Source organism: Oryzias latipes, chromosome 5 (assembly GCF_053564925.1).
Source record: "Oryzias latipes strain Hd-rR chromosome 5, Olatipes_Hd-rR_3.1".
Taxonomy (NCBI): Eukaryota; Metazoa; Chordata; class Actinopteri; order Beloniformes; family Adrianichthyidae; genus Oryzias; species Oryzias latipes.
The window spans coordinates 5,281,394-5,307,035 of record NC_136241.1 but is presented as its reverse complement, the minus strand read 5'-3'; the positions used below and the strand labels follow the sequence as shown (position 1 = coordinate 5,307,035).

The 25,642-nt window shown below is 40.4% G+C and overlaps 1 protein-coding gene across 1 annotated transcript; it reads left to right on the top strand.

Moving 5' to 3' along the window:
• The first annotated feature begins 6,036 nt into the window (after positions 1-6,036).
• On the top strand, positions 6,037-24,177 carry erbb3a (erb-b2 receptor tyrosine kinase 3a). Its single transcript, XM_011474665.4, has 29 exons — positions 6,037-6,402; positions 12,123-12,280; positions 12,572-12,758; positions 13,086-13,211; positions 13,330-13,395; positions 13,485-13,603; positions 15,215-15,356; positions 15,511-15,624; positions 15,762-15,879; positions 15,981-16,054; positions 16,149-16,239; positions 16,360-16,374; positions 17,320-17,534; positions 17,612-17,744; positions 17,860-17,953; positions 18,150-18,304; positions 18,379-18,435; positions 18,545-18,686; positions 18,809-18,919; positions 19,003-19,101; positions 19,352-19,537; positions 19,640-19,795; positions 19,930-20,005; positions 20,111-20,257; positions 20,908-21,005; positions 21,098-21,274; positions 21,378-21,446; positions 21,537-21,795; positions 21,971-24,177. The coding sequence occupies exons 1-29, from the start codon at positions 6,318-6,320 to the stop codon at positions 22,735-22,737; spliced, it is 4,236 nt and encodes a 1,411-aa protein (XP_011472967.1). The 5' UTR covers positions 6,037-6,317; the 3' UTR covers positions 22,738-24,177.
• Positions 24,178-25,642: the final 1,465 nt, after the last annotated feature.

Genomic DNA, 25,642 nt, shown 5'->3' with positions numbered 1-25,642 from the left:
ACTTTGAAAATAGATCAAAAGATGATCGGAGTGGGTCTCAAATTAAGTTATTTTGTCTTATTCCAAATAGCTGTGAATGAGGTTTGATGAGAAAGTTAACTTTATAAATAAAACATATATAGACAGACAGACAGACAGACAGACAGACAGACAGACAGACAGACAGACAGACAGACAGACAGACAGACAGACAGACAGACAGACAGACAGACAGACAGACAGACAGACAGACAGACAGACAGACAGACAGACAGACAGATAGATAGATAGATAGATAGATAGATAGATAGATAGATAGATAGATAGATAGATAGATAGATAGATAGATAGATAGATAGATAGATAGATAGATAGATAGATAGATAGATAGATAGATAGATAGATAAATAGATAAAACACTGTACTTAATATTCTATGCAACTAAGTTCTTGCTGAATCTCTTTAGGGGTCGGGGGCTGCTGGAGCTAACCCAGCTACAGATGGGTGAAAGCGGGGTTGACCCTGAACAGGTCATCAGTCTGCTGCAGGGTCATACACACACACAAATCTAAGGGCAATTTTGGAGATATACCAATTAACCTGTGAAGCATGCTTTTGGACTGTGAGAGGAAACCGGAGAACCCGGAGAACCCGTAGAAAACCATGCATGAGGCGAACATGCAAGCTCTAATCAGAAAGGAAGGAACTCGTCAGAGATTCAAACCTGAGCCTTCCTGCAGTGAGTCAAGAGTGCTAATCACTACACCACCGTGCAGTTAGAAAAGATAGATACCAGTAAGGTCTTTTTTTCAGCAGTAAAACGTGGTTGTTAACAGACGATCAGTAAAAGGCAAAAATTCAAATTCTTAATGAGTACTCGTGTCTGATTCTGGTCAGAATATTTTCTTACCCCTGAGACATCCCAGTGATTCCTCCTACAGTCCAAAAAACGGCTTCATTGCTTCATTAGTAACTCTAAATAGTCCTTTAGATGTGAATGTGAGTTTGTGTGATTGTCTTTGTGTGTCTCTGATGGACTGAAGAGCTCTCCAGGGTGAACCCTGCCTTCACCTGACAGTCGCTGGATAGGCTCCAGCACCTTTGTCACCCTGAGTGGGATAAAGGCGTGTTTCGAAAATAGATGGATGGATGTAAAGCACAATGAAAGATGTCATTTTACTGAGATAGAATCACTCATAGTCAGAAAACACATAGCAAAAGGAAGAGAACTTATATTTATAACAAGAAAAAATAAACATTTTTATTTACAACAGTCAATGTAAAAACTTTACCTGACTGTATTCCTGTCAAATACTTGTAAAGATCCTGAGATATTTTTGCTGTGCTAGGCAGGTCAAATCTATCAGTAAGACAAATGGGTTTTTCAGGGTGGTGGAAAACAGGCACTTTGAAAAAAAGACGACCATTAAATTGAGCTGTCATGATAAAACGTTACAGACACATCGGACATTCAAGTCTGTGGTAAACTTGCATTGTTGAAGGCACATTTAGCCAATGGTGTTCACACTGAAAAAGCAGGTATGGGGCTTCTCCTTCTTTTTGTATTGTTTACTCGAGGAACTTCCATGTTGTAAAAAGGATGCAACCTTTACGTCACGACCAAATCCGAGTCCCTGACTGGTCAAAGTTCAGCGTTTTAGCAGCCAATGTGTTCAACCGGTTGAACTTCCAGCATGCGATCAATGATCGCACGTTCAGTATGAAGAGCCAGCCACCAGGTTTAAAGACTTGCGTGGTGACACGAGCGTTCTGGACGCGGAAGCCTGAAATATGGATTGATGCGCGTTTACATAGACTTTTTATTGAAAATGGCCGCTTAAATGCGAATCATTGCAGCCGGTGTGAACATAGCATGAGAGTTTTGAACGTGGAAGCCCCAAATGCAATCCACACGCATTTACATGGACTTTTCATTAGAAGAGGCGGCTAATATGGAGGAGGGTGTGAATGTAGTTTGAAAGATAAATTCACAGAAAGGATCATTCTTCATTAAACCATTTTAAAGTCAGTCCCAGAGAAACGATCAAAACTCTTGAAACATTCACACATCTACTTACACTTGACGTTTCTTCCAATAGTTTTATTGTCTTTTAGTGCTGATCAAGGTTTCCAGTCTTTTTTCAGACTCGAACATTTGCCTACTGTATTTATTTTTACTTGTTTTTTATTAAATGAGCAGAAATATGGTGTAGAGTTTTTTTGCATTTGGAAATCCCCTATTAATGATGTTAAGGGAATGTTTACAGGAACTCTATCATCACTTGAAAATAATCTTACATATCATCTGGTTCTGTGTAAGTTGTTTCTGCAGAGAAAGAAATTCTCTGACAATGGCTTCCTTTAAGAAGTCAAATATTAACCTTTTGCTATGAACAGACCTCAGACATTTCAGACCATAAAAAGTTCGCAGACATTTCCTGATCTGGTGTGTTATTTTGTCAGTCTGTATGCAATGGGTCAGAGGTGCAGAAAATGTTTTTGTCTTTTTTGTTTTTGTCTCTGTGTGAACAAGACAAACTGGGGATGCAGGGAGAACCAGTTCTGGAGCTGTTGAGCTGACTGGTTTGTTTCTTAAAGACGAATTGTTTTTGTCCTTAGAAGAAAAAGTAAACCAAGTTTCCAAGTGACTGTTGTCCACATGTAAAGGGATTCACTAACACAAAAAGTGCAGGACACGAGTTAGTCTCAAGTCCAGCAGTAAACTGACAGAAATGCCACGATGGAGCAATAAAATGTTCTTACTTGTCAAGAACCCCATCGGCTCAGAGGAGTGGAGGGCAAAGTCTCTTTGATAAGACTCAGGAAATGTGCCAGCATACCAAGAGTGACACAAACAAGAAAGTAAAGAGGACAGACTTTGAGGTTGTTCTAGCTGCAGCAGAAAGAAAAGTCATGTTTGTTCAAACTTTATGTTTATAAAAGGAGAAATGTAAGGATATACTAAATATGTTTTTCTAATTTCCTGTCCAACAGCAGAGCAGACAGATAAGAGCTGAAGGACTCTTGTGTTGGACAGATTTCACTGTTTCAATTTCAATTCAATTTTATTTGTATAGCCCAAAATCACAGCAACAGTCGTCTCGATGGGCTTCGAAGTAAAACATGAAATCAAAAGGATCACGAATACAAAGAGTTCAATAGAAAAATACTAAAATGAACTAACAAACTGACTAAGCTATACTGGCATCCCTGCCCTTAGACCCCCCTTCGCGGTAAGGAAAAACTCCCAAAAAAAACGGATTCCGGAAAAAACGAAGAAACCTCAGGGGTGCCCACATGAAGGAGGGATCCTCCCCCAGGACGGACAGGCGATTTACCAGAACTCTTAGAGAAGAATTAACTTATCTAAATCTACAACTACATATATAAAAGTCCAGCAGACGAGCTTCATCCAGCCGTGGTTGTGGGGACAGTCAAAGGAGCGAGTCGAGCCGGAGACAGGAACCACAGCCAGGTGTAGGAGCAGGAGCAGAGATGAGGTACTCGGTCAGGTACAGAGCAGAGACGAGCCACTGTTACAACAAGGGGTTAGGAATCTTCTGACACACAGAGTGTATATTTGTAAAATTAGGATAAACTTTATTTATGTTGATTAAATTTGTATCCTTTCTTTATTTATTTGTTGGACTGGTAGGAAAAAAGAAGAGGAAAGAAGGGAAGGATGTTAGAGACGGGGTAGAGGCACAGAAGAAAGGGGTAAAGGGGAGTTACGGAAATCTGGATGGTGATTACAGAAGGGTTGGGGGGGGGGGGGGGGGTTTGGTCATTAAACAACAAGATGCTGGAGGCTTATCATCATTACTGTCTGTTGTAAATGGCAGCCAAAAGGGGCGGGGCCTGTCCACACACATACTCAGGTGTTACAAACAATTCTGTTGGCTCCAAAATGTTCACAAACAACCATGTCATCAGGTACTCAACACAACTACAGTTCACACACATGAGCACAAAAACCAACACATGTAAAGTATTTCATTCTGTCAGCTGACACCTGTGCTCAGGTGGGTGTTCATGCTCTGCTGAGGTGGATGATGGGAGGTAAAAAGAAGAGTGCCCAGTCATCCCCACACCAAAACCCCTGTTGAAGCAGCAGTGGTAGCCAGGACCCCCCGACACCAGCACGGTATGGCAGATGGAGGGGATCCGCCCGCCTGACAGTCCAGCCAGACATCCAGACCACGGCTGGCGGGACCGCCACAGGGGTCCCCAACGCCAAAGAGCAAGGAGGCATAGGAGCACGGAGAGTGCAGGCCACTGCCCATCCAGGAGAATAGTCCTCCGCCACCCCAAGGAGCCCAGCACAGGAGCCCACCCCTGGAGAGCCCCCCCCCCCTCCAGCCACAGCCCCTGGCACGACCCAGGGCCCCCCAAGGCAGACCCGCCCTATGTTCCAGGTAACCACCCCCCATTCACTAAATTTCTGAAAACAAGCAAAACTAGGTTGAAAAAATGTATGTTTAACGTAAAACTAAAAGGCTTTTTAAGCAGATTTGATGAGTTTGTCTTTTGAAAGTAACACACTGAATTTATACTGCAAGTAGTAGAAGCCTTATATTAATAAAAGAACACTCTTAAAAATAAAAACTGTTGAAAGGATCAAATGTTCTGTCATTTTTTCAAAAAGATATCAAAATCCAGAGTTGAGGAGTTGCACACAAGCATTCAAAAATAGGAAAAAGAGCAAAAACAAACACTGTTAGACAGAATTATTTCAAATTGAATGTTTTACAGAAACATCTTTTATTAAACTTTTTGAGTTTTCACAGACCTAAATGTAGCTTATGTTGATTAGAGTGACAAAATAATTAATAAAATAAAAGTGAAAAGGACGACCATAAAAAATAAAAACATGAATCTTAATTTTGTTTTTAAAACAAGGACACTGACTAACTTTTCAACAATTATTGAACTTAAAAAATTGAACCAAAGATTAGTGTTTCTTATCACCTTCAGAAATGAAATAAAATGTAAGCACTTGAAAATGTACATAAAATGACGTGTAGTTTTTCTTAAATCCAACAATTTTAGTTTTTTGTGTGTCCTAAATCAAGTTTTTCTGCTGTCAATATTACGAAGCAAAAGGATTTTGACTCATTTTAATAGGAATCTCCTTATTTCTAGATCCTATTGAGACAAAAAATTCTCCCCTGTGCTGATTTTGAGAAAAGCTCGTAAAGGTGGAGCTGCTTAAAAGCCGGTGCAATATTGTTGAATGTCTAAAAACAAAGTTTTTAATCCTTTTAAGGATCAAGTAGTTTTGGGTCAACAAATCTCATGAAGGCCACAGTTTGGATGTTTTTATGGGAAAAATGTCAGAAATCCTGCAGTTTGCTCTGGTAGTCAGTTGAGCTGCTGTTTTCTTATTGCCTTAACGAGCCAAACCAGTTCAGTAGTTCTCTTTTTAACCCGGCACAAACAAAACAAGTCAATCTGAAATCTGTGCACTCAAAAATGTCCTTGTCATGGAGTTGGATAAGGTGTTTTTTTTCCTTAAGGAAATTTCTGCAGACACATAAAGCAAACACATTGTTGCAGCTTCTGCACTTTGTCTCCGTTTTTATTGAAGTTTTATCAACTTTATACATTGTAGCTAGTCTGTTTTAGTCAATTCGAACAAAAATACATGTTTTTGAGCAGCTTCAAAGTGACGACACCATGTCATAATAGGAGGGGAAATAATTTCCTTTGCATTGATCTGAGGCTCAAAAATACAACAAACTGGGAAAAGCACACACATCTAAATATATACACACACACAATTAATGCACAAACATTACACAAACGTTTTATTCGGCTATTTTGTTGCAATCAGTGTCCTTTATGACGTTAAAATTGTTTTGGGTTTTGATTCTTTTTTTGTTTGGGCGAACTTCTGGAGTCGCTTTTCTGCAAAGGCTGCAAACATTTATAGCATTTTACGCATGAGGGGTGTTTGCAAAAGTTGTTTGTTTTTTTTTAGTCTGATCCGTTGGTCATGAAGATCCCGCCCACATAAATCAGTGCGGCAGAAAGAAGCGCTCCCGCCGCTGATTGGCTGCGCGCTGCGCCGCAATCACTGAGCTGCGCGGATTGCTGCCACTCCGGCCCGGGAGAGCGCAGGTTCACCGAGCTCCCCGCTCAGTGTGGAGAGGAGGAAAACCAAACCCGCTCTTCTGTTCTGGTGGATTTATTATTACATTTGAGAGGATAAAGGGAAGTCAGGCAGGGACCGATCTGTTGGCTGAAATGCACCGTCGCGGACTGAAATGACACAGGACGGATTTAAACCGCAGCTTCTGGAATGATTGAAGGCTGAAGTTCTGCTGGTGAAAGTGAGGATGAGCCGTTTACGGGGGAGGGGGACACAGGTGATCTGCGCCCTGGTGTGCGCTCTCCAGCTCTGCGGGGCTCAGATGCCCAAAAGTAAGTGTTCTCACGCGCGCAAACACACACACACACACACATAGGTGAAGCGGTCATGTTTGCGTTGTAGTACTAAAGACAAGCCCCTGTGAGCAGCAGTCAGAGGAACACCTGTCCTCAGAGACCAAAACCTGTTCCGCACACGCAGAACTTGTTTGCCGTGACTCACCTGCACCTCTCCCACGACTCTGTGGCCTTTATCATGTTTGCCTCAATTGTTTCAAGGTTTTGCGACAGAGCCAAGCCTTTCTGCCAGACAGAGTCATATACCGGAATCAATGCTTGCCCTTCACTCTAAACACACTGCTGGGGGGAAAAGGATGTTTTATCTCCTTGTTTTCTGTTTGTGCAAAACCTATGGCACAAAATGAAATTATAATGTCATTATTTTTTTTAAAAACAGCACTTTTTCTGTGTTAAAAGGTTCTGATTTTGTAGATGCCCCAGAGTTTTTTTTAATCATCGGTCTGGAAAACACAAGTCTACTGTGTTTCTGAAAGACTATTTATTCTTATTTTACAAGAATGTGTATCACAGATCTAAATAAGTTGGAATAGTTGCAGCAAAACCTTCTGTATTGATGTTCCCACATGTTTTTTGGCGTCATGTTTGTCAAAGACACAAATGCCACTAAGAGAGTTTTACTGGAAACTTTCCATGATTTTATTTGAAGTCATACAACAAAAACTTTCCTTTAGCATAAAAAAACTCAAAAAGTAGACTTTCAGTCAGATCCAATAAATCTGCTCCACTCATTTCCTGGCAGTTGAGATGTTTTGGAGGCAGAGGAGTGTTTTGATTTGAGCTGTGGTGTGACCTTTGACTTTGTGTTGTTGTTTTTGGTGCCACCTGGCCGCAGGTGAAGCCAATCACTCTGCTTCTGAGAAAAACAAGGTGAACATGAGACTGCTGACCCCGTCCATCTCTAACATTAAGCATTAAGCAGAAAACGCTTAGGGCTTAATGCATCAGAGGAGTTAGCTCTGCTTGAAGATTCTGAAGACTTTTTCTTCATCTACGTTTTTTTTTTTTTTTGCTCTTCTGAATTACTCATATATTATTACAAAGTTGCATTTAAGGAACAGAGATTTTCAGTGAAGGTGGTTTGGATCCTTTTACTGAATAGTTCCCATAGAACGCAAAAAGAATTCCCTAAACTTTTTAAGGTTGTTATCGTTTAGGAGGATCTTTTGGAGGCAAAGCTGATTCCATGAGGTTGCAGTCATAAGAAAAAATATCTTAATTTCTGTCTTACAGGAACAAGAATCAGATCAATAAAGTTTTTCAAAAATCTTAGTTTGAGAAAAAATGTCTTAGTGACTGCAATTTTTTCTTAAAATCATAAATTCTTGATGAAACCATTTTCTTACAAATTGTTTAAAAATATCTGCCCATGGTGTCACAATTTCGACTCCTGCCTGTTTTTGCTGTCAACATCCTCTGCCAACCTTTAGTAACTCCATCACCATTCTGAAACTGTGCCAACAGGAAGTGCCAGCTTTTTGTTTTCTACTTGGTGTAGAGTTCAGATGTGTACTTGCGATCGGGCCGGGCTGCATTTACCAAAAGAGCTCTGCAAAAAACTCCAGCAACATGGAAAAAGCTGATGAAGATAACAAATGGATGTGCAAATGGAGCTTCAAGTATTTGGTTGTACAACTATAATTAACAAGTTTTAACTGTATCACAGTGCTGAGTATGACCTATTCCTTTTTAGGAAGACTAAAAGTTAGTCGGAAAGCAAATATTCTGCTATACCTGGGGCTAAAGCATGTTCCTAGCTGCTCTGTTTGCTCAGCAAAGTCTAACCCAGTGGTCACAAAGGCAGAGGATCTTCCCGCTCATCCAAACGTCATCTCTGGCTGTGAACCAATTGAGTCCCAGGGGAAATAAAGCACTTGAAGCACTCAGGTGTACGTCTTTGTGTGTGCGCGTGTGCGTGTGAGTGCACGCTTACCTGTGAGGTATGCAGTAATCTCTAGCTGTCCCGTGCCAAGTTTCTGTTTGCGTCAGTCATCGTTTCAGTCACTTTTTGAGCTTGTTTATCTCCCCCTCCCTCTATTGTTTTCCTTCTGGAAGCCTCTAGTTTTCCTTTGTAACAGATGAAGAAAAACAACAGCCCAACCTGATCCGTGCCATGCTCTCAACGTGTGTTGGGTCATGTGAGGACGATGCCACCACACCATGCTGCAGTGGCTTCATGTGCTGTGCGGGAAGTTGGTGCTGAAAGCAGAGAGTGAGGAAGCAGGCAAGATTTCTGAAGGACGATTTAAAAACGCACATGACTCTCCTGTAACATAGAGCCATTGTATTCATGGATGTGTCATTTGTGTAGTTTACGTCTACCACACACCTGCCCATGCTGAAAGTCTTACTTTGACACAGCTGAGATGTTCAGCTTCTACAGCTGCAGATCACGTACCGTTCAATGACTCAATATGTCGCTCTGTCACATTCTGTCCTCCAAATCTACTGTTGATTCCTGCCGGCGGGGATTGGGCCCGATGGGAATGCTTCTGTCACATTTGCAAATCCCTCTCCGGGTTCTCCCTCAAATTTCCAAACACCTGAGAGTCATAGGTGTTCTGGAGATTGCAGGAATCGCTTCTCGGAGCAGGAAAGAGGAAGTTTCGAACTCTTTGCAGTTTAAACTGTAACCTTTTGAGAGCTGATATTAACAATAAAAATGTTCGGTCAAACCATGTACAGGTGAAAGCAATGGTGGACATCTGCAAACATTGTATCTCTGATTACAATGTTGTAGGAATGAGACCCACCCCCACCATTTGTACAGCTTTCATTCAACATGTTATAGGAAGGTTTCAAAAAGGTTTTTCGATTACAATTTTTGGTTTAAAGCAAACTAGTTATGACACATAATAGTGACACCTCTTGTAATAAATGTTTTAGTTTTGATACATTTTTCACACTGTTATCACCTTCTCTTTGCTTTGTTTTTGGATTTTACAGTTTGATTTTGTCTCCACATGTTTTGACTTTGTTATAAAATGTAAAAATGGTTTTGTTTTAAATTTGGTGATTTTTGCAGGGAAAAAAAGTTAAAATTAACCTTTCAGAATCGACTTTTTTGGACAGTTTTAGGTTCATTGTGGAATTGTCTTGTAATATAATAAAAAAATTTGAGGTTTTACCAAAAAGATGGACATGAAGCATTGCTGCATAAAACAGTTTGAAAGATAGATTATTGTTAGAGCAAATTATACAGTACAAAAGCCTGCAGCCACATGGTGTTGTAGGCAAATGTGCAATGCATTGTGGACATTTCAGAGCAAGGTTCAGTTCAGTGATTTAATTGTTTTGTTTAGCAGCAGCACTGCAGGTTAGGGAAGATGTAAGAACTCTTGATCAAATCGGCTCGACTAAGTCAGCTGATACCACGGCTTGATGTGTCAAAAAAGATGACATCTGGCTGTGTTTATCACAAAGACCTCACATTTTCCTTCAGGTTTTCATCAAAACTACAACAACACAATGTTCTACTGTGGTTCATGCTGTAGACCCACATTCCTCCACAGATAGTTACTTCATTTAAATCATTAGAAAATGTGTCATAGCAACTTGCAGTTAATTGTTTTGAAGCTTTGAAAATAAATATCCATAAGAAGTGGGTTTTCTTTCACAGAACCAGGAAAAAGCATTTCAGAACACCTGTTCAGTAGCAGTAGCTGAGAACTCTGCTAGTAAAATGAGCAAAAGAAGAAAAAGCTCAAAGTAACTGGATGGGTTGCTCACATTTCTTCTTGGAACAAAATCAGTTCCAGTGAACGTAATCCTGTCACTAAGTAAACAGCCGTTCTGGTGGAAAGAGGATCTGTTGACTTCTCAAACGTCCTACCTCTGATTTTTTCATTGACTTGGATTGTTACCGTCTCGCCAAAATCACTAATTGATCGCCCTCAACTGTGACTCAGAGCTTAACCTTGAGCCAAAGTGTGAAGTCAGGTGAGTCCACTGTTGGTGTGCAAACAGATTTTGTTCCTACAACATATGTACAAGATGTGTGCACACTCAGACCCGCCTACTATGTGTGAGGCTAATAATCATTAGCCATCAATGCCCTTGTTACTCTGCTGACTTCTGCATGCTAGTCAATGGAATGTGTTTTCGAATCTCCTGGGCATGTTTCCAATTCTCCTTTAACACATCTGAGTCCTATAAGGTGTGAGAGCAGGACACATTCTAAGCCATGAAAAAAATCACAGATTGTATTTATGTTCAGATAAAAAATGTAGAATATACACTCAAATGTGTGAATTCCATCAGTGAGGATATGTTTGAGTTCCTGGATAGTTTCTTCAAAACTCCTAGATAAGCATTTGTTTGTCCGTCCGTGGCTCCATTTTCTCTGCCGCTTCTGGTCTGGTTGACATTTGAATAGCAAAGCAGCCTTCGAGTGACGCTGACAGGCTGAACTCCCACTGACCAGAAACAAGGCCCGGTGTGTTTGTTGGCGAGATGGACATGGCCCGGACACAATCCTCAGCTTGTTTCACACTGTCACAACACATTTGTTCATATTGAACAGGCTGGACACAGTGGTTTGTAGTAAATGACAATCAGCTGTCTTAGTTCCAATATCAACATTGCGTTTGTGCTGTTGTATGACGAAAAAACCATTAGTTCTTCTGTCTCCAGTGGGTAAAATCATTCATAGGTGCTTCTGAAAAAGCACCAAAGAAATAAGTCATTCTTTCAATTTGATCAATTATCACCAATTTCCAGTCAACAAGGTGGTTTTTACATCTAGTTCTTAAAGACAAGAATTCGTTTCTAATGGCACCATTCAGAGCAAATTTTTCTAAATGGGACAAAAACAGCAAGTAATTTAAATATTACTCTGCAACCTCTTTGACCTCTCCATTTTGGCTCTCTGGTTTAGGAAAAAGAAACCTATTTTTAATTTTAAAAAGTAACATATTTTTTTTTAAAACTTAAGACAAGTCAAGCAAAACAAAACAGTTGGATATGTTCAACTTTATTTGTATATTCTCTGGGAAGCTCCTGACTACATTACCCATAATGCTCCATCAATCCATCAGACAGAGAGGCTTCGTGGTTCACCACAGTCAGACTAAAATCTTTGGAAAGACTTTGGAGCGCCATCTATGGCATAAAAAAGGTTTCTGGTCAGTGAGCTTAACCAGAATTCCTACATAAAGTGTACTGGATTGAAAGGTGGAGCTTCTGTTTTGAAAAGAATTAAAGGTGATAGATTTGAGTTTGATAGGTTTATGAGTTTATGTCTGTGGTTTACCAACAAAAAGAAACTCAGTAAAGATGTTTGTTTTTTTTCACTGCTGAGATAACAGTACATACTTCTACATTTGCTGCATTCAGATGACTGTTACTATGTGGCACAGCGTGTCTTATTTTGAAAGGAACTCATGTGAACCTCTGTCAAAAGTGTATTTATATTTTACCATAATAGCAACAATAACATAATTGCAAATCAGTGTCTTATTATGAGGGTGAAGTCAGACTTTGCGGCTCCTGGGTTGTTGTCCGTGAGAAATCGACCTGATTGGCTCTTTAAGTGTTTAGGGTTGCAGGCCCCTGGTCCAAATAAACTACACATGATCATGCTGCATTGCTAAGTTTTATATTGTACCAGCTTGTGGCTACAGTTGGTTTAAGATCTTAAGTGGAGAAGTGTCAGGGGGAAGGTTCTTAACCAAAACTCTTCTTCTTTGCTGCTCCAGTGACCGTTTGCCCTGGCACCCAAAATGGCCTGAGTACGACTAAAGACTCCGAGATCCAGTACAACCAGATGAAGAGCATGTACACCAACTGCAACATAGTGATGGGCAACCTCGAAATCACCATGATGGAGCACAACAGAGACTACAGTTTCCTGCAGGTGAGGCTGTGAGTCTGTGAGGAGCAGATTATTGGTAATCCTGTCCCAGAATCTGTGTCACTGAGAGGAAGTGCTAACGGGTCCGGGCATGGATGTGAACGTTCCCACTGTGGAACGCCTTCCTGGGAAGTCCTGCTCTCTAAACCAGACTGTTCAGACGTTCATTGGAGCTCCTGTCCTGTATCTCAGCAAAACAGCGGAGAAGCTTGTTTTTAACGCCAAAACATTTAGCGAATAAAGTATTTAAATCTTTTAAAAGTCTCCCTAAAGGTCGATTTTTTTTTTTTGCAGTCCATTAAAGAGGTGACAGGCTACGTCCTGTTTGCCGTGAACCAGTTCAGCCGCCTCCCTTTAGACCAGCTGCGGGTCATCAGAGGCAACACCCTCTATGAGGACCAGTATGCCCTGGCTGTGATGCTCAACTACCAGAAGAATGGGCAGCATGGCCTCCAAGAGCTGGGCCTGACACAACTGACAGGTACGCAGAGCATATATGGTGTGTGTTTAAAGAGTGGAAAGCCAATAAGTATGACCTCGTTGGAGCTCGCACGCCCACGCAGCACAGTCACACCCTCTGAATACTGGCTGTCACAGGGCAACGATGCATATACTCTGTAAATTCCCTGGAATGTGTCGTACCCTCAACCGCTCAACTGCCAGTGTAACATGAGCTCCGGCTCCTTTCACTGGGTTTGCGTGTGGTGTAGTAAACAGTGAGCGACAGTGCTTGATGGAATGAATCATGGGCTTGCCTGGGCTTGCATCACTAATCTCACTTTCCCATTTGCATGCATGCCTTCCACAGAGATTCTGAGAGGAGGTGTCAAGATCATCCAGAATAAGTTCCTGAGCTATGCTCCACAGGTGAATTGGCAGGACATTGTCAAAAATGGATCAGCCCATATTATGATTGAGGAGAACGGGCCAATAAGTGAGTCAAAAATACAAATCACATGCTCTCGCACTGAACGCATACCTCCATGTAGCAGTTAAACAATCACTGTTGTCTTTACAAAAAGTGTTTTAATGATGATCAAATGATATCCCAGAGCCCTGTCATGAAAGCTGCAAGGATGTGCCATGCTGGGGACCAGGAAGTGACAAATGCCAGATCTGTGAGTATTAGTGCTCCTTTAATGTAGAGCACCTTCATGTGGTTTGCATCGCGTTGAGGTGAGTTAGCATGTCATTTTCTGTGTTTCAGTGACCCATACTGTGTGCGCTCCTCAGTGTAACAGCAGATGCTTTGGCACAAACCCAAACGAGTGTTGCCACACCGAATGTGCAGGAGGATGCAGGGGACCCCTGGACACTGACTGCTTTGTGAGTTTATCCGAAGGTTCTTATGAGGAGGAAGTACCTGTGTCGTAAATACGTTTGCTGACTCTTTTTTGTCACTAAATATTGTTGAACACTTTGTTTTTGGAGGATTACATCTTACAGTTATATTTTGCTAAGACACTTAAGTATATTTTTATCCAAGTCAGAAAACATTTTTTAAAGAAAATTAAGTACATTAATAAACGTTCTATTCTTTGTCTTACGTCAATGTGACAAACAACCTTTGATCTGTTCCTGGGATTTTAACATATTCTACATTATCCTCACATGGAGTTTAAATAATCATTTTAAGTTTAGTCAGAAGTGCAAGATCCACTAACACCAAAAACTGTTTTTGCCGTTTTTATCATGTTCTTGAGGTATTTTTCTGATGATGGAGGGCATATATCAAGAAAATTAAGATAAAATTTGCAGTCAGAAAAATGTTTGAAAAAAATCATATTAGTGACGCTGAGGTTGCTCCGCTCCATTCTGATGCATTCGCTTGTACGACTATGTACGTCCTTGTTTTCTTTGTCCGTGCTGACATCTGCCTCATAAAAGATACACAGAATTTAAAAGGATGTGAGATTTCTGCATTTTGCAAAAATTCAGAACAAAAACAATGGAAAGATGTGCTTCAATCCAAGGAGTCAGGATCTAAAACAATCAAGAAACCAAATCCAAAATCACCTTAAATAAACTTGTTGCAAAAGATTGTATTGGTGTTATTCTAAAAAGATAGCTTTGATGTTAACCACAATCATACCTGTATATCAGATCTAGATGCTCTAGATTTTGTTCCCTTCCATTTCTCATGTAAAACATCTTGTGTACGTAGTGAAAATAAATAAATCAAAAAATTACAAGAAACAAAACTGTACAGCTCGATAGCTCTGACTTTGCTCACCATTCTTTAGCACTGCTAATGTCAGGTTGGGGGTTTAAGGGTCGGTAAACTAGTGGGAAACCATGTAAACATAAAGCTCTCAGCAAGGGGGGGGGGTTCTGCATGCCAAAGGTTCCGCCCACAATTCATACTTGAATTCATAATGAACTCCTGCTGATCTCCAGAATCTATGTTCTGAAAAACAACATGTTTTTAGATTTTAGATAATCATAATTAAAAGACACTCTGAACTCTTTTAAAATAAATCAAAAGATGTTCAAAGTGGGGCTTTAGGAAATAAAAAAGTATCATAAATGTCATAAAGGTGAATCTTTGGTTAGTTTTGACTAGTATTGAGTGGTTTCTATTATTATTATTCCTATCTATTTTTCCTTTTTGTTTTGCTTCAACTGTATTTTTATTACTATCAATATTCATCAACACTTACTACTATATAAAATATTTAAGATATTATCTTTCAGCCTGTTAAAAAAAACAATCTGGCTGCACTTTATGATAACTAAAGCCTGAAAATGAACAGAGTGGGCTGGACAGCCACACGCCTGTAACCATTAAAATCACATGTCATATTTTTTTACATTTTCAAAGGAATTTACCTGCTTTTGTTGTTACAAAAGACCAAAATCTGGTCTGCAGCAGTAAAAAACACAAAACGTTTTTTTTATTCAACATGTGTTGAATGGTACATGTGTGACTTTTTCCAGGCTTGCAAGAACTTCAACAACTTGGGTTCATGTGTGCCGCAGTGTCCTCAGGCTCTGATCTATAACAAGCATGCCTTTAGAATGGAGCCCAACCCAGATGCCAAGTACCAGTACGGTTCTTTTTGTGTGTCCGAGTGCCCTGGTGAGTTCAAACACATCCTGCAGTGACTCCCTACATGTTTCCATACAATTGATGTTTGTCTATGAAGCAGTTTGGTTTCACAGAAGAGACCAGCTTGTGTTTTAATGGCACACTTCTTTATTGTCATGTGCATTTTCTGCCTGTGTTTGTACAGCAAACTTCTTGGTGGATGGCAGCTCGTGTGTGAGCAGCTGTCCCTCTGACAAAAAAGAGGTTGAGAAGGATGGCGTGAAAAGGTGTGACCCGTGTGGAGGCCTCTGTCCGAAAGGTAAGCAGTACAACTGAAAAGCTGCAGCACGCTTCAGTCAGTCCTTGAAAAAGAACACATGATAAGAAGTTCATCTTTTTCATGCATCATTAGATGGCAAAAAAAGAAAATCTTTGTCTTCTTTCTTGCTGCAACAGCCTGTCATGGCACAGGAAGTCCAGGTAGAGAGACCGTTGATGCTCATAACATAGACAGTTTCATGAACTGCACTAAGATCCAGGGCAGCCTGCACTTCCTTATCACAGGAATTGAAGGGTAAACACTCGTCTGCTGCTGCTGCTACTATTTCTCAAATGCTAACATACGTGTATTATAAATCTGTATGATTGTTAATGTATTTTCTGTTCTTCTCCAAGGGATGAGTACAATGGCATACCTCCTCTCAATCCAGAAAAACTCAAAATCTTCAAAACTGTGGAGGAGATTACAGGTGACTAAGCTGTCTGTCTGTCTGTCGCAACAATATGCCACAGATTGGTGTTTACTATCTACTTTAAATCTTTAAAATGTATTTCTTCGATTAGACTATCTGAGCATTCAGTCATGGCCTGACAGCCTGTCCAACCTGTCAGTCTTCTCCAACCTCAGAGTCATTCAAGGCAGAACACTTTACAAGTGAGGGGCAGGATTCTTTCTCTCTATTCATGTAATAATGTTTGGTACACTGTTGAACATTATTCTAACTAATTGATATCTTTTTTTTATTTTCTCTCTCCACATTTTCCCCCTGATAAGGGGTGTAAGCAAAAGGTACAGTGGACGTCTTACTTGGTCTTTATCTCTGTCCCACCTTTCCTCATGTTCACTTCTCAGTGTTGGTCTTACCTCAGTTTCTATGGGTGATTTATGTTATGCACAGCTCTGAAGTTAGATCTAAGGGAAAACATTATTCCTGCATGCTGTTGTTTTTCATTTATGGGAAATATTTATATACTATTATCTTCTGTATTTTTAAAAAGTGACCTCATTTAAAAAAACTGATCTGGACTAACAAATGTCAAACCAAGCTCATGGTGATTTTTCTGATTCTGTTTTCAAAAATGTTTTCTTTCATTTATTATAATTTGTTGCTTCTTAAAAATGTGAAAATGTTAGAGTTTGACATCTAAAATGAACGATTCTGTGATGCCTATTGTGCAGGGGCAGATCTTTGAGGAGGTGGGGGTAGCTCACTTTTCAGTGGGGTTCAACTTTTACAAACTTTTACCTTTAAAATGCAAACGTTTAAGGAAACTAACACTGTTATAAAGGCTTAAAGCAGTTTTTCTCCTTAATCAATCTTTTACAAAAATGCAACCTTCTATAGAAAGAAAAGACTTCTCTGTTTTTCTTAGTTATGTATTTTTTTTGCCCCCCATGTTTAACCCTTGTGCTATTTTAGATGACCCCACCCTTACTATTCCTACCAAGACAAAGGTGGATAAAGGTGGAAAGATTTCATGTAATCCATGGACACCAGTGAAGATCACAAATCATTGAAGGAAAAAAGGTTCAGAGCACTGTCTAGTGGGTCTAGATGACCCAACTCCCAATGGTAAAGTGCCTAGAATAGCACAGGGGTTAAACTCATCTGGATCTGCCACTGCCTGTTGAGCAAACACAAACATGAATTTCAAATTGGACAAATCAGGAGAGTAAAATAAATGTGTTGCTTTAAGTGAGGGCGCTAAAACTCTTCTTGTCCTTGTGCTTCAGGGGTTACTCTTTAATGGTGATGAAGATCAAATCCCTCAGCTCCCTGGGGTTCCGATCGCTGCAGAAAGTAAATGATGGTGTAGTCTACATCACAGGAAACAAAAAGCTCTGCTATCAGGACACTGTGAACTGGACACGCATCGTGAACAACCGTCCACGCCAGAAACGGCAAAAGTTTGTGGAAGTCAAAGAAAACCGCCCATCAAAGGAGTGTGGTAAGGGACACGAGCGGGACCTTCTTGAATTTTGATGAATGAGATGATCACATATGTTTCTACTACTGTGTGTACAGTTGAGGAAGGCCATGTGTGTGACCCGCTGTGCTCTGCTGATGGCTGTTGGGGTCCTGGGCCAGACCAGTGTGTTAGCTGCAAGAACTACAGCCGAGGAGGGACATGCGTGCCAGACTGCATGTTCTTATCTGGGTTAGTGTTCACTGAATCAAGTTATAAGGGAGTAATAAATGAGTCATGCTGTCCCAAGTTTTTTGGCGTGGCCAGCAGTCTGCTCGCAGTTGGTGACATTTCCTTTCGAACTCAGGGTGCAGAGGGAGTTTGTTACATCCACCAAGGAGTGTCAGCTCTGCCACTCTCAGTGTCAGATCCAGGAGGGGCGGACAACCTGCACCGGCCCGGTAAGACATTCTGCAAACCATTCACAACATAATTTGACCCAACAAAGTAACTTCTGATTAAGCCTTCTGCTGCCCCCTACTGTTGGAAATGAGAAAACCTGTATATTTCTCCAAAGTTTTTGTATTTCTTAAATGCATTTTCCAATTATTTTTATTTTCTCCCAGCTTCATTTTCCTTAATGTTTTCCATTTTCAGGGAGCACATGAGTGTGTTGCATGTGCAAACCTGAAGGATGGTCCCCATTGCGTGTCCTCGTGCCCCCAGGGTGTGATGGGGGAAGAGGGCATCGTCTTTAAATATTCAGACAAGAACAGGAACTGTGAACAGTGCCATATAAACTGCACTGAGGGGTAAGGAATGAACTGAGAACTGAACCAGTGAGAGGTGACATTATGCTACAATGACTTGTTTGTTTTATGTCCAGTTGCACCGGCCCAGCGTTGGAAAACTGTGTTGGAGCATCTACTCGGGCCATTTCAAGGTTAATATCTCTCTGATTTTACATAGTCTAATTTACTGTTTCATCTGTTTTGCGTATTTCCATTCTGTTTCAAGTGCTAACCTTTAAAACTTTTCGTGTCTGCCAACAGACAAGCCACCACAGGCATAGTGCTGGGACTGATTGCTTTCATCTTTGTGTCGTTCTCTGTGATGACGTTGACGTTTCTGTACCGCCGCGGTCTTGCCATCCGTCGCAAGAGAGCTATGAGGAGGTACATGGAGAGTGGAGAAGTAAGTGATTTCAGTTTTCCAAAAATCTCCTTGAGCTCTACCTCATGCCAGAGATTTTATTAATCACATGCAAAGAAGGGTTCTCAAGTCTTTCTGGCTAATTTTTGAGTGTTGCATTACAGCATTTTGAGCCTTTGGAAGAGAAAGAGAAAGTTCACGCTCGGATCTTAAAGCCAGGAGATTTGCGTAAGATCAAGCTGCTTGGAAATGGAGTGTTTGGATCTGTCCATAAGGTATTTGGAAGTTCCTCTTTACTTTTCATTTCAGTTTTAAGTAGGCAGAATGTGAGAGAATGTCCTTCCTCTGGATCCCTCAGGGCATCTGGATTCCAGAAGGTGATACAGTGAAACTACCTGTGGCCATAAAGACGGTTCATGATCGCACCGGTCGACAGACCTTCTTCGACATTACAGAGGTAAGAAAACAGGACCTAAGCAAGAAATTACAAGAAAAACAAAAGGATTCGACGACCAATTTCAAGGGAGTTCAAAACATTTTAATGATTTTTGTCATTTTGTAGATGTCTGTGCAAAAAGGGTATTTTTTTCTGTTGGTGGAATGCATGCCAAACGTGTTTTCTTGAGTAAAGAACCCTTCCATTAATGGTTTGGCTGAATATATGACACCCACTTTATGACAGTTAACAATCTAAATGTCCACCACAGCACATGATAGCAATAGGATGCCTGAACCACATCAACGTTGTGAGGACCCTGGGTATCTGTCCTGGAGAGAGTCTGCAGCTCATCACCCAGCTCAGCACTCAGGGCTCCCTGCTGGAGCACATCAGGAACAACAAAAACAAGCTGAGCCCTCAGAGGCTCCTCAACTGGTGTGTGCAGATTGCAAAGGTAAAAAAAACCCCCAGCATGCTATAGTATTATTACTTCTGATTTTAAAAGTGTTTACTCTTTTAACAATGTCATTCCATCTTTTCCGTTTGCTTCCCCCAGGGAATGAATTATCTGGAAGACAATAAGATTGTCCACAGAAACTTAGCAGCCAGAAATGTGCTTCTGAACAACAACTTCACTGCTCAGATTTCTGACTATGGTATTGCAGATCTGCTCTGTCCTGAGGACAAAAAGTACGTCTACAATGAAGTTAAGGTGAGGCAGCTTTTTTCTTTACAAACACGAGGTACTTTCAGAAAAAGCTTTTTGAAGCCTTTGCTTCCAGCTTTTACCTTTTTGTTTTAGTTTTCAGAATAACACATGAGGTTTTTTTCTGATTACATTCTCAGACACCTGTCAAATGGATGGCTTTGGAGAGCATTTTGTTTCGCAGATACACACATCAGAGCGACGTCTGGAGTTATGGTAAAGATGTTAAACTGATTAAAAGGGGAACTTTGTGAAAGCAAAGACAATCTCTTGTTGGTTTAACTGTTTGGAACGCCTCAAATTTCCTCTCCTTCACTGCAGGTGTGACCGTGTGGGAGATGATGTCCTATGGGGTAGAGCCGTATGCTAACATGCGTCCACAAGAGGTTCCTGATCTGCTGGAAAATGGAGAACGTTTGTCTCAGCCTTCCATTTGCACCATTGATGTCTACATGGTCATGGTGAAATGTAAGAATGACAGCGACACATGTTAGCTTCAGATCTAAATGACTCACCATCTAAACATTTTAATACTTTAATTTCGGCTGGTTATCACGCCCAAACTAGTTCAATATCTTTTAAAAGTCTATATGGATTTATCAATTTTTCAGTCTTAAATCAGTTTGGTTCAGTTATGAAAAACAGTTTTCACATAATGAGGGATTTTAATTGAATTACAGTAAACATTGATAAAATGATCAATTCTTTTAAAACTATAGTAAAAGCTGTTTCTTTTTGCCAAAAATGTTCAAAGATTAAAGAAAAACAATTCAGGGATTAGATGAATTGATTTAGCATTTTCTAAATGATGATGGATTCTGTTTTTTAAACCCATCTGAACTACTCCAGCACCATTGGCAGAAAAGCACACACAGCTGTGCTGAGCTCTTTGGCTTACATTAAGCTGTTCAAAGGAATACAGCAGATTGAGTTATTACATAAATACAGTTTACCAGCTCTGCAGTCTTTATTTTATACAAGGCGATCATTGGTAGTTTTTTTTTTTTCTAATCATCAGCAGCACATTGACAAGAGAAGCACTTCTTAAACCCCCCTCAGTGACAGCCGAAGCTTCTTCTATCTGATTTATGATCAATAATCAATCTTTCATGATCCAGGTTGGATGATTGATGAGAACGTGCGACCAACGTTTAAGGAGTTGGCCAGTGAATTCACTAGAATGGCCAGAGACCCACCTCGTTACCTGGTGATCAAAGTAAGACTGAGTCCATTTTATGAGTCTAATGTTTTGGAGTGAAATCTATGGCTTTACCAAAATGCTAATGCCATCTCGCCTTGGTCTTCCAGGAGGACTGCAGCCAGCAGCAGTTGGCCCTTGATGAAGTCACCCAGCGAAGTGCAGACCTGGATGACTTGAATGATATTGATCTTGAGGACCTTGTGGTTGAGGAAGACTTTGATGTTCAAGCTCGCCCTTACCTTTCTAGGAGTGTCAGTCGTCTCTCCAAAGCAGACACTAACAAAGTAGGTTCAACAATTTCTGTCACTTTCAAAAATGTCATTATTGTCTCCATAAATTCCAGTCGGTTTTGCTTAGGATGTATTTCTTTTTTTTTTCCTATTTAAGTTGGTAATTAATCCATCAATTGGGGCTGGGTACCTGCCAATGACTCCAGGTGCTGACCATGCAGCACAGGTAACTAAAACGATCCTTTGTTGTCTAAAAATTGCATGATTCTCTATGCAAACTAGAATTAAAAAGAAGTGTTTTTATTCCCTTGTGCAGTCTTCTTGGCAGTCGCGTTCAAGGCTAAACTCAGCCCGCACCATGTCTGAGAGCTCAGAGGGCTGTGGTACAGCGGCGGAGCTGGACATGAGCGAGGACTTCTCTATGGGAGGGAGTCTGAAAAGAAAACGTCAACGTCAAGACAGCGCCTATGTCTCGCAGAGAGACAGTATGTCTGGTGGGCCGCCAGAAACCCCATTCCCTGATGAAGATGATGAGAACGATGAATATGTGCTTCCTGGGGAAAGTCCAGAAAGAGGTGATCCCACAATCTAAATCAGATTTTAAAAAAAATGATGAAATATTTTTGACAAAAAAATGCATTTTCCGGTCTATTACTGAGCTTTTAAGCACAATGTAGTTTACTTTTGGAAAAGCAGACGTTGTTTGTTTATCGTACATCACTGACCTCATTTATCGTCTTCTGGTTTCAGAGAATCTACTGTGTTCATATCGAGCCACTCCTGGCAGAATGGGCAAGTCTCGCTCTGGAAGCCTCTTGGACGACCCGGATGAAGAATATGAGTACATGAATAAGCAGGTGTCTCTAACACCTGTTTCTCTGAGGCACAGCAGCCAGCAGCAGAAGCCAACCAAAAAACGAACCTCGTCTGTATCGTCTCAAGCTATGGCCTCCTCCTCCGAAACCACTCAGTCTCTCGAGGGAAAAGCAAGACGCATCAGTTTTGAGTTAGAGCTGCAGGGATCCAGCAAAGCTGAATATGAAGACATGGACATCAGAAGTATTGAAAGAGACGAAAGTCCTCCGGCACATGAGCTTCCTCCACCTCCAATAATGGACAGGAGGCAAAGGGAGGTAGAAGAGGAGCAAGAAGAGGAGGAATACGTAGAAGATGACAACTATCACTACACAAACCAACAGCCGAAGCTGCGGCAAACTCTTCAAGACAGGAAAGAGCTCAAGATCAACAGGCGAGACAAACACGAAACTTATGAGTATGAGGACATGGACTACTTTACTGCTCCACCGCCTGCAGATGCAGGGCTGTACCAGAACATGCAAAAAGATACCGGGGCAGCAGTTGGGGTTACCAACGGGCTTTTCTCTGAGTGTGAACCCCACGAAAATGTACGAGCTGGACTCGGGGTAGGGGAACCTGCTGCTGGAGACACATCCTTTGACAATCCAGCCTACTGGCACAGTAAAATGTTCCATAACCCTAGTCCAGTGCCCATATGAAGAACAGCTCATTCTCACCTCTAGAACAATAATTATGAAGGATGTAGGGGTCCAAACCATCAGGCACCAGTTTTAATAGGGGCAGGGGCATTTTTAAAAAAGGAGATTACAAAAATACAGAACAAGGAAGGTACTAGATACTTGAGCAAAAATAGAAAAAAGGCTGGGGAGAACCAAACATCACCAAACATAAAAAACCTCACACACATGAGGAGGGTGTGGTAATCTAATGATTATGTTTAATCTAACCCATAAATGCTGAAAAGTGAACAAAAAGTGACTAATGCTAAAACATTATTAGATAACAAATTCACTTAACCCTTGTGCTATCTTAGGTGACCCCACCCTTACATTGACGTGTTCTCCCTACCATGACAAAGGTGTATAAAGGTGGAAAGATTTCATGTAATCCATGGACACCAGTGAAGATCACAAATCATTGAAGAAAAAAGGTTCAGAGCACTGTCTAGTGGGTCTAGATGACCCAACTCCCAATGGTAAAGTGCCTAGGATAGCACAAGGGTTACATAACAAATTCACTTAAACAATCTAGTTTACATGATCATTCCTTGACCAGGAATGGTCAGCTCTGCCCTTCCACCTGTCAGCATTGGTTACTCATTTCGCCATAGAAACTACATATCAATCTAAGGGAAATAAATATCCATCCATCCATCTTCTAAAGCCACTTAGTCCTGTGCAGGGTCACAGGAATGCTGGAGCCGAGCCAGCTTCTATCAGTCGGGCAAAGGTGGGGGTGAATATTTGTATTTTAAATCAAATTAAGAGTAAAAAATTGGATTAAGAATAAAAATGTTTACACTCAAATGTATGCACCCATTTAAGAAATTACAAGTTCAACAGTGGAAATAAAAAGAGTAGATTAAAGTAATTTAAGAAGAAAATAATGACACTTCATATCAATTGGTGAAACCACCACAAAGAATCTGAACTTTTAGAAGAATTAACATAAAAAACTCTACAATGCTGCCTGAGACAATAATTTAAAAATCTGTTGAGGACTCTAGCTGCACTTCAAAGTACAATTAAGAACTGAAGTCTGTTAATTCAATGGAAAATGAATCCAAGCAACACAAATAATATGGATATATATGCTCACATGATTAAAATTATTTTCTCCAAAAGCATGCTTTCTACCTCTGGAGAATGGGAAGAAAACTGAGATTTTGTTTGTGCAATTCCTTTACAGGCCTAACTCAATAAGTTTCCTTTTATATCTTAAGGAAAGTAAATAAAAATGTTTTATAAAATAAATGTAATGGCCTAATTTTCATATCATTTTGTAAAGAATTTGATTAATGTCTTTGTGCCAAGACTGTTGGGCATTTTTAGATGAGATGAGAGCACTAACAAATAACAGAGTACAAGCTATATTTTTCTTTTTACATTTTTAATAAAGAAAACTTTTTAAATAAAAAAGATGTGTTTTTTTTTATTTCTTTAGACATCATCTTTACAATAGGTTTTTTTTAGGGGGAGGGGGGGCACTTTCTTTGACTGGTGGTTTCAGCAGGTTATCTGCTTCACTTTGTCAGGGCTCGTGGTAAAAGTGGCAGCTTACCTTAACTTACCAGTGGGGTCCCTCAGGGGTCAATCCTGGGGCCATTACTGTTTTCTGTTTATGTCAAAGATCTACCAAATATGTGTATAAATGTAGACACTATTATGTATGTAGATGATACTGCAGTTTTCACTTTTGGCAAAAGCCCCTAGAAAGCAGCTCAACGACTTTCCCGCTTTGGATGACCGCCAGAGGAGGTTGAATATATATAAAACAAAAATCAGTCTGCATGTTCTTTTCTAAACCATCAATAAAGCCTGTCACCAGCAAAGATTTACCTGAAAGCAGAAGAACTACAGCATGTCAAACAATTTAAGTACCTTGGTGCGATACTGGACTCAAAACTTTCTTTAAAAAGCATGCAAAAAACACTGTAAAAACTGTAAATAATAATTTGCATAAATTTTTTAAAACATCATAGCACCATTGACAGATAAGGCAGCACATGTATATTTACACTCATGGCTCTTATTCCACATAAATTATTGTGTCACCACATGGTCATTTACTGGTTCCTCTGTTCTTAGACGTCTTGAACTCTGCTACAAAAGAGCTCTGAAGGTCCTGGATGAGAAACCTTTTTATTACCATCACCTTCACATTGTTCACAAATACAAACTCCTGAGCTTTGAACATGTTAAACAGCTTGCCTTTTTTTAAATCAGCTTGCTCTGTCTGTAAAGTCTTACATGAGATAGTGTAAGTTTTGTCATTAAAACAAAACAAAACAAAACAATGGAAACAGTGGCTTTTGAAGTCTAAAATATGCACTCACAAATGACCAGAAATAAGATAAATTTTATGACAAAACAGGCATTGATTTTAAAATAATATATCTGTTCAAATTTTATCCTGTTTCTTATTAGTATTATTACATATAGTGTCTTTTGTCTGTGTTTCATAATTTCATGAGTACACTCTATCTCTTAAACTCGGTTTTATTTCTTTTAACGTCAACCTCCCAAGGGACTCCGGCTATAATCTGGCATATTTGCATTTGTTTTAATATTCATTAATATGAATCGGTAGCGGTTTTAGGCATGGGCAATACGGGCAATTGCCCTGGGTGCAAATTTCAAGGGGGGCGGCATCCCTGTGCTTGGAAGAAAAGAAAAACTGCGCCACTATTGGTTTTCTATCAGCTATTACCAGTATTTCACAGACTTTGGAGCGGCCTAAAACCAGCGAATTGGCGCTCCCAGCAGCTACGCGCGCTCCCGTCTTTGAGAAGGAGACGCGTAGTGGGCGCAGGCCTTGATTACGCAACACCTGGATCATCTGTGCCTTTAGATTACTCAGTTCATGTTAATAATGTCATTATTT

Coding starts and splice junctions, on each gene's coding strand:
- erbb3a (XM_011474665.4), top strand. CDS start 6,318: ATGAGCCGTTTACGGGGGAGGGGGACACAGGTGATCTGCGCCCTGGTG. Junction 17,745..17,859: donor GACTGCATGTTCTTATCTGG/GTTAGTGTTCAC, acceptor TTTCGAACTCAG/GGTGCAGAGGGAGTTTGTTA. Junction 21,447..21,536: donor GTGCTGACCATGCAGCACAG/GTAACTAAAACG, acceptor TCCCTTGTGCAG/TCTTCTTGGCAGTCGCGTTC.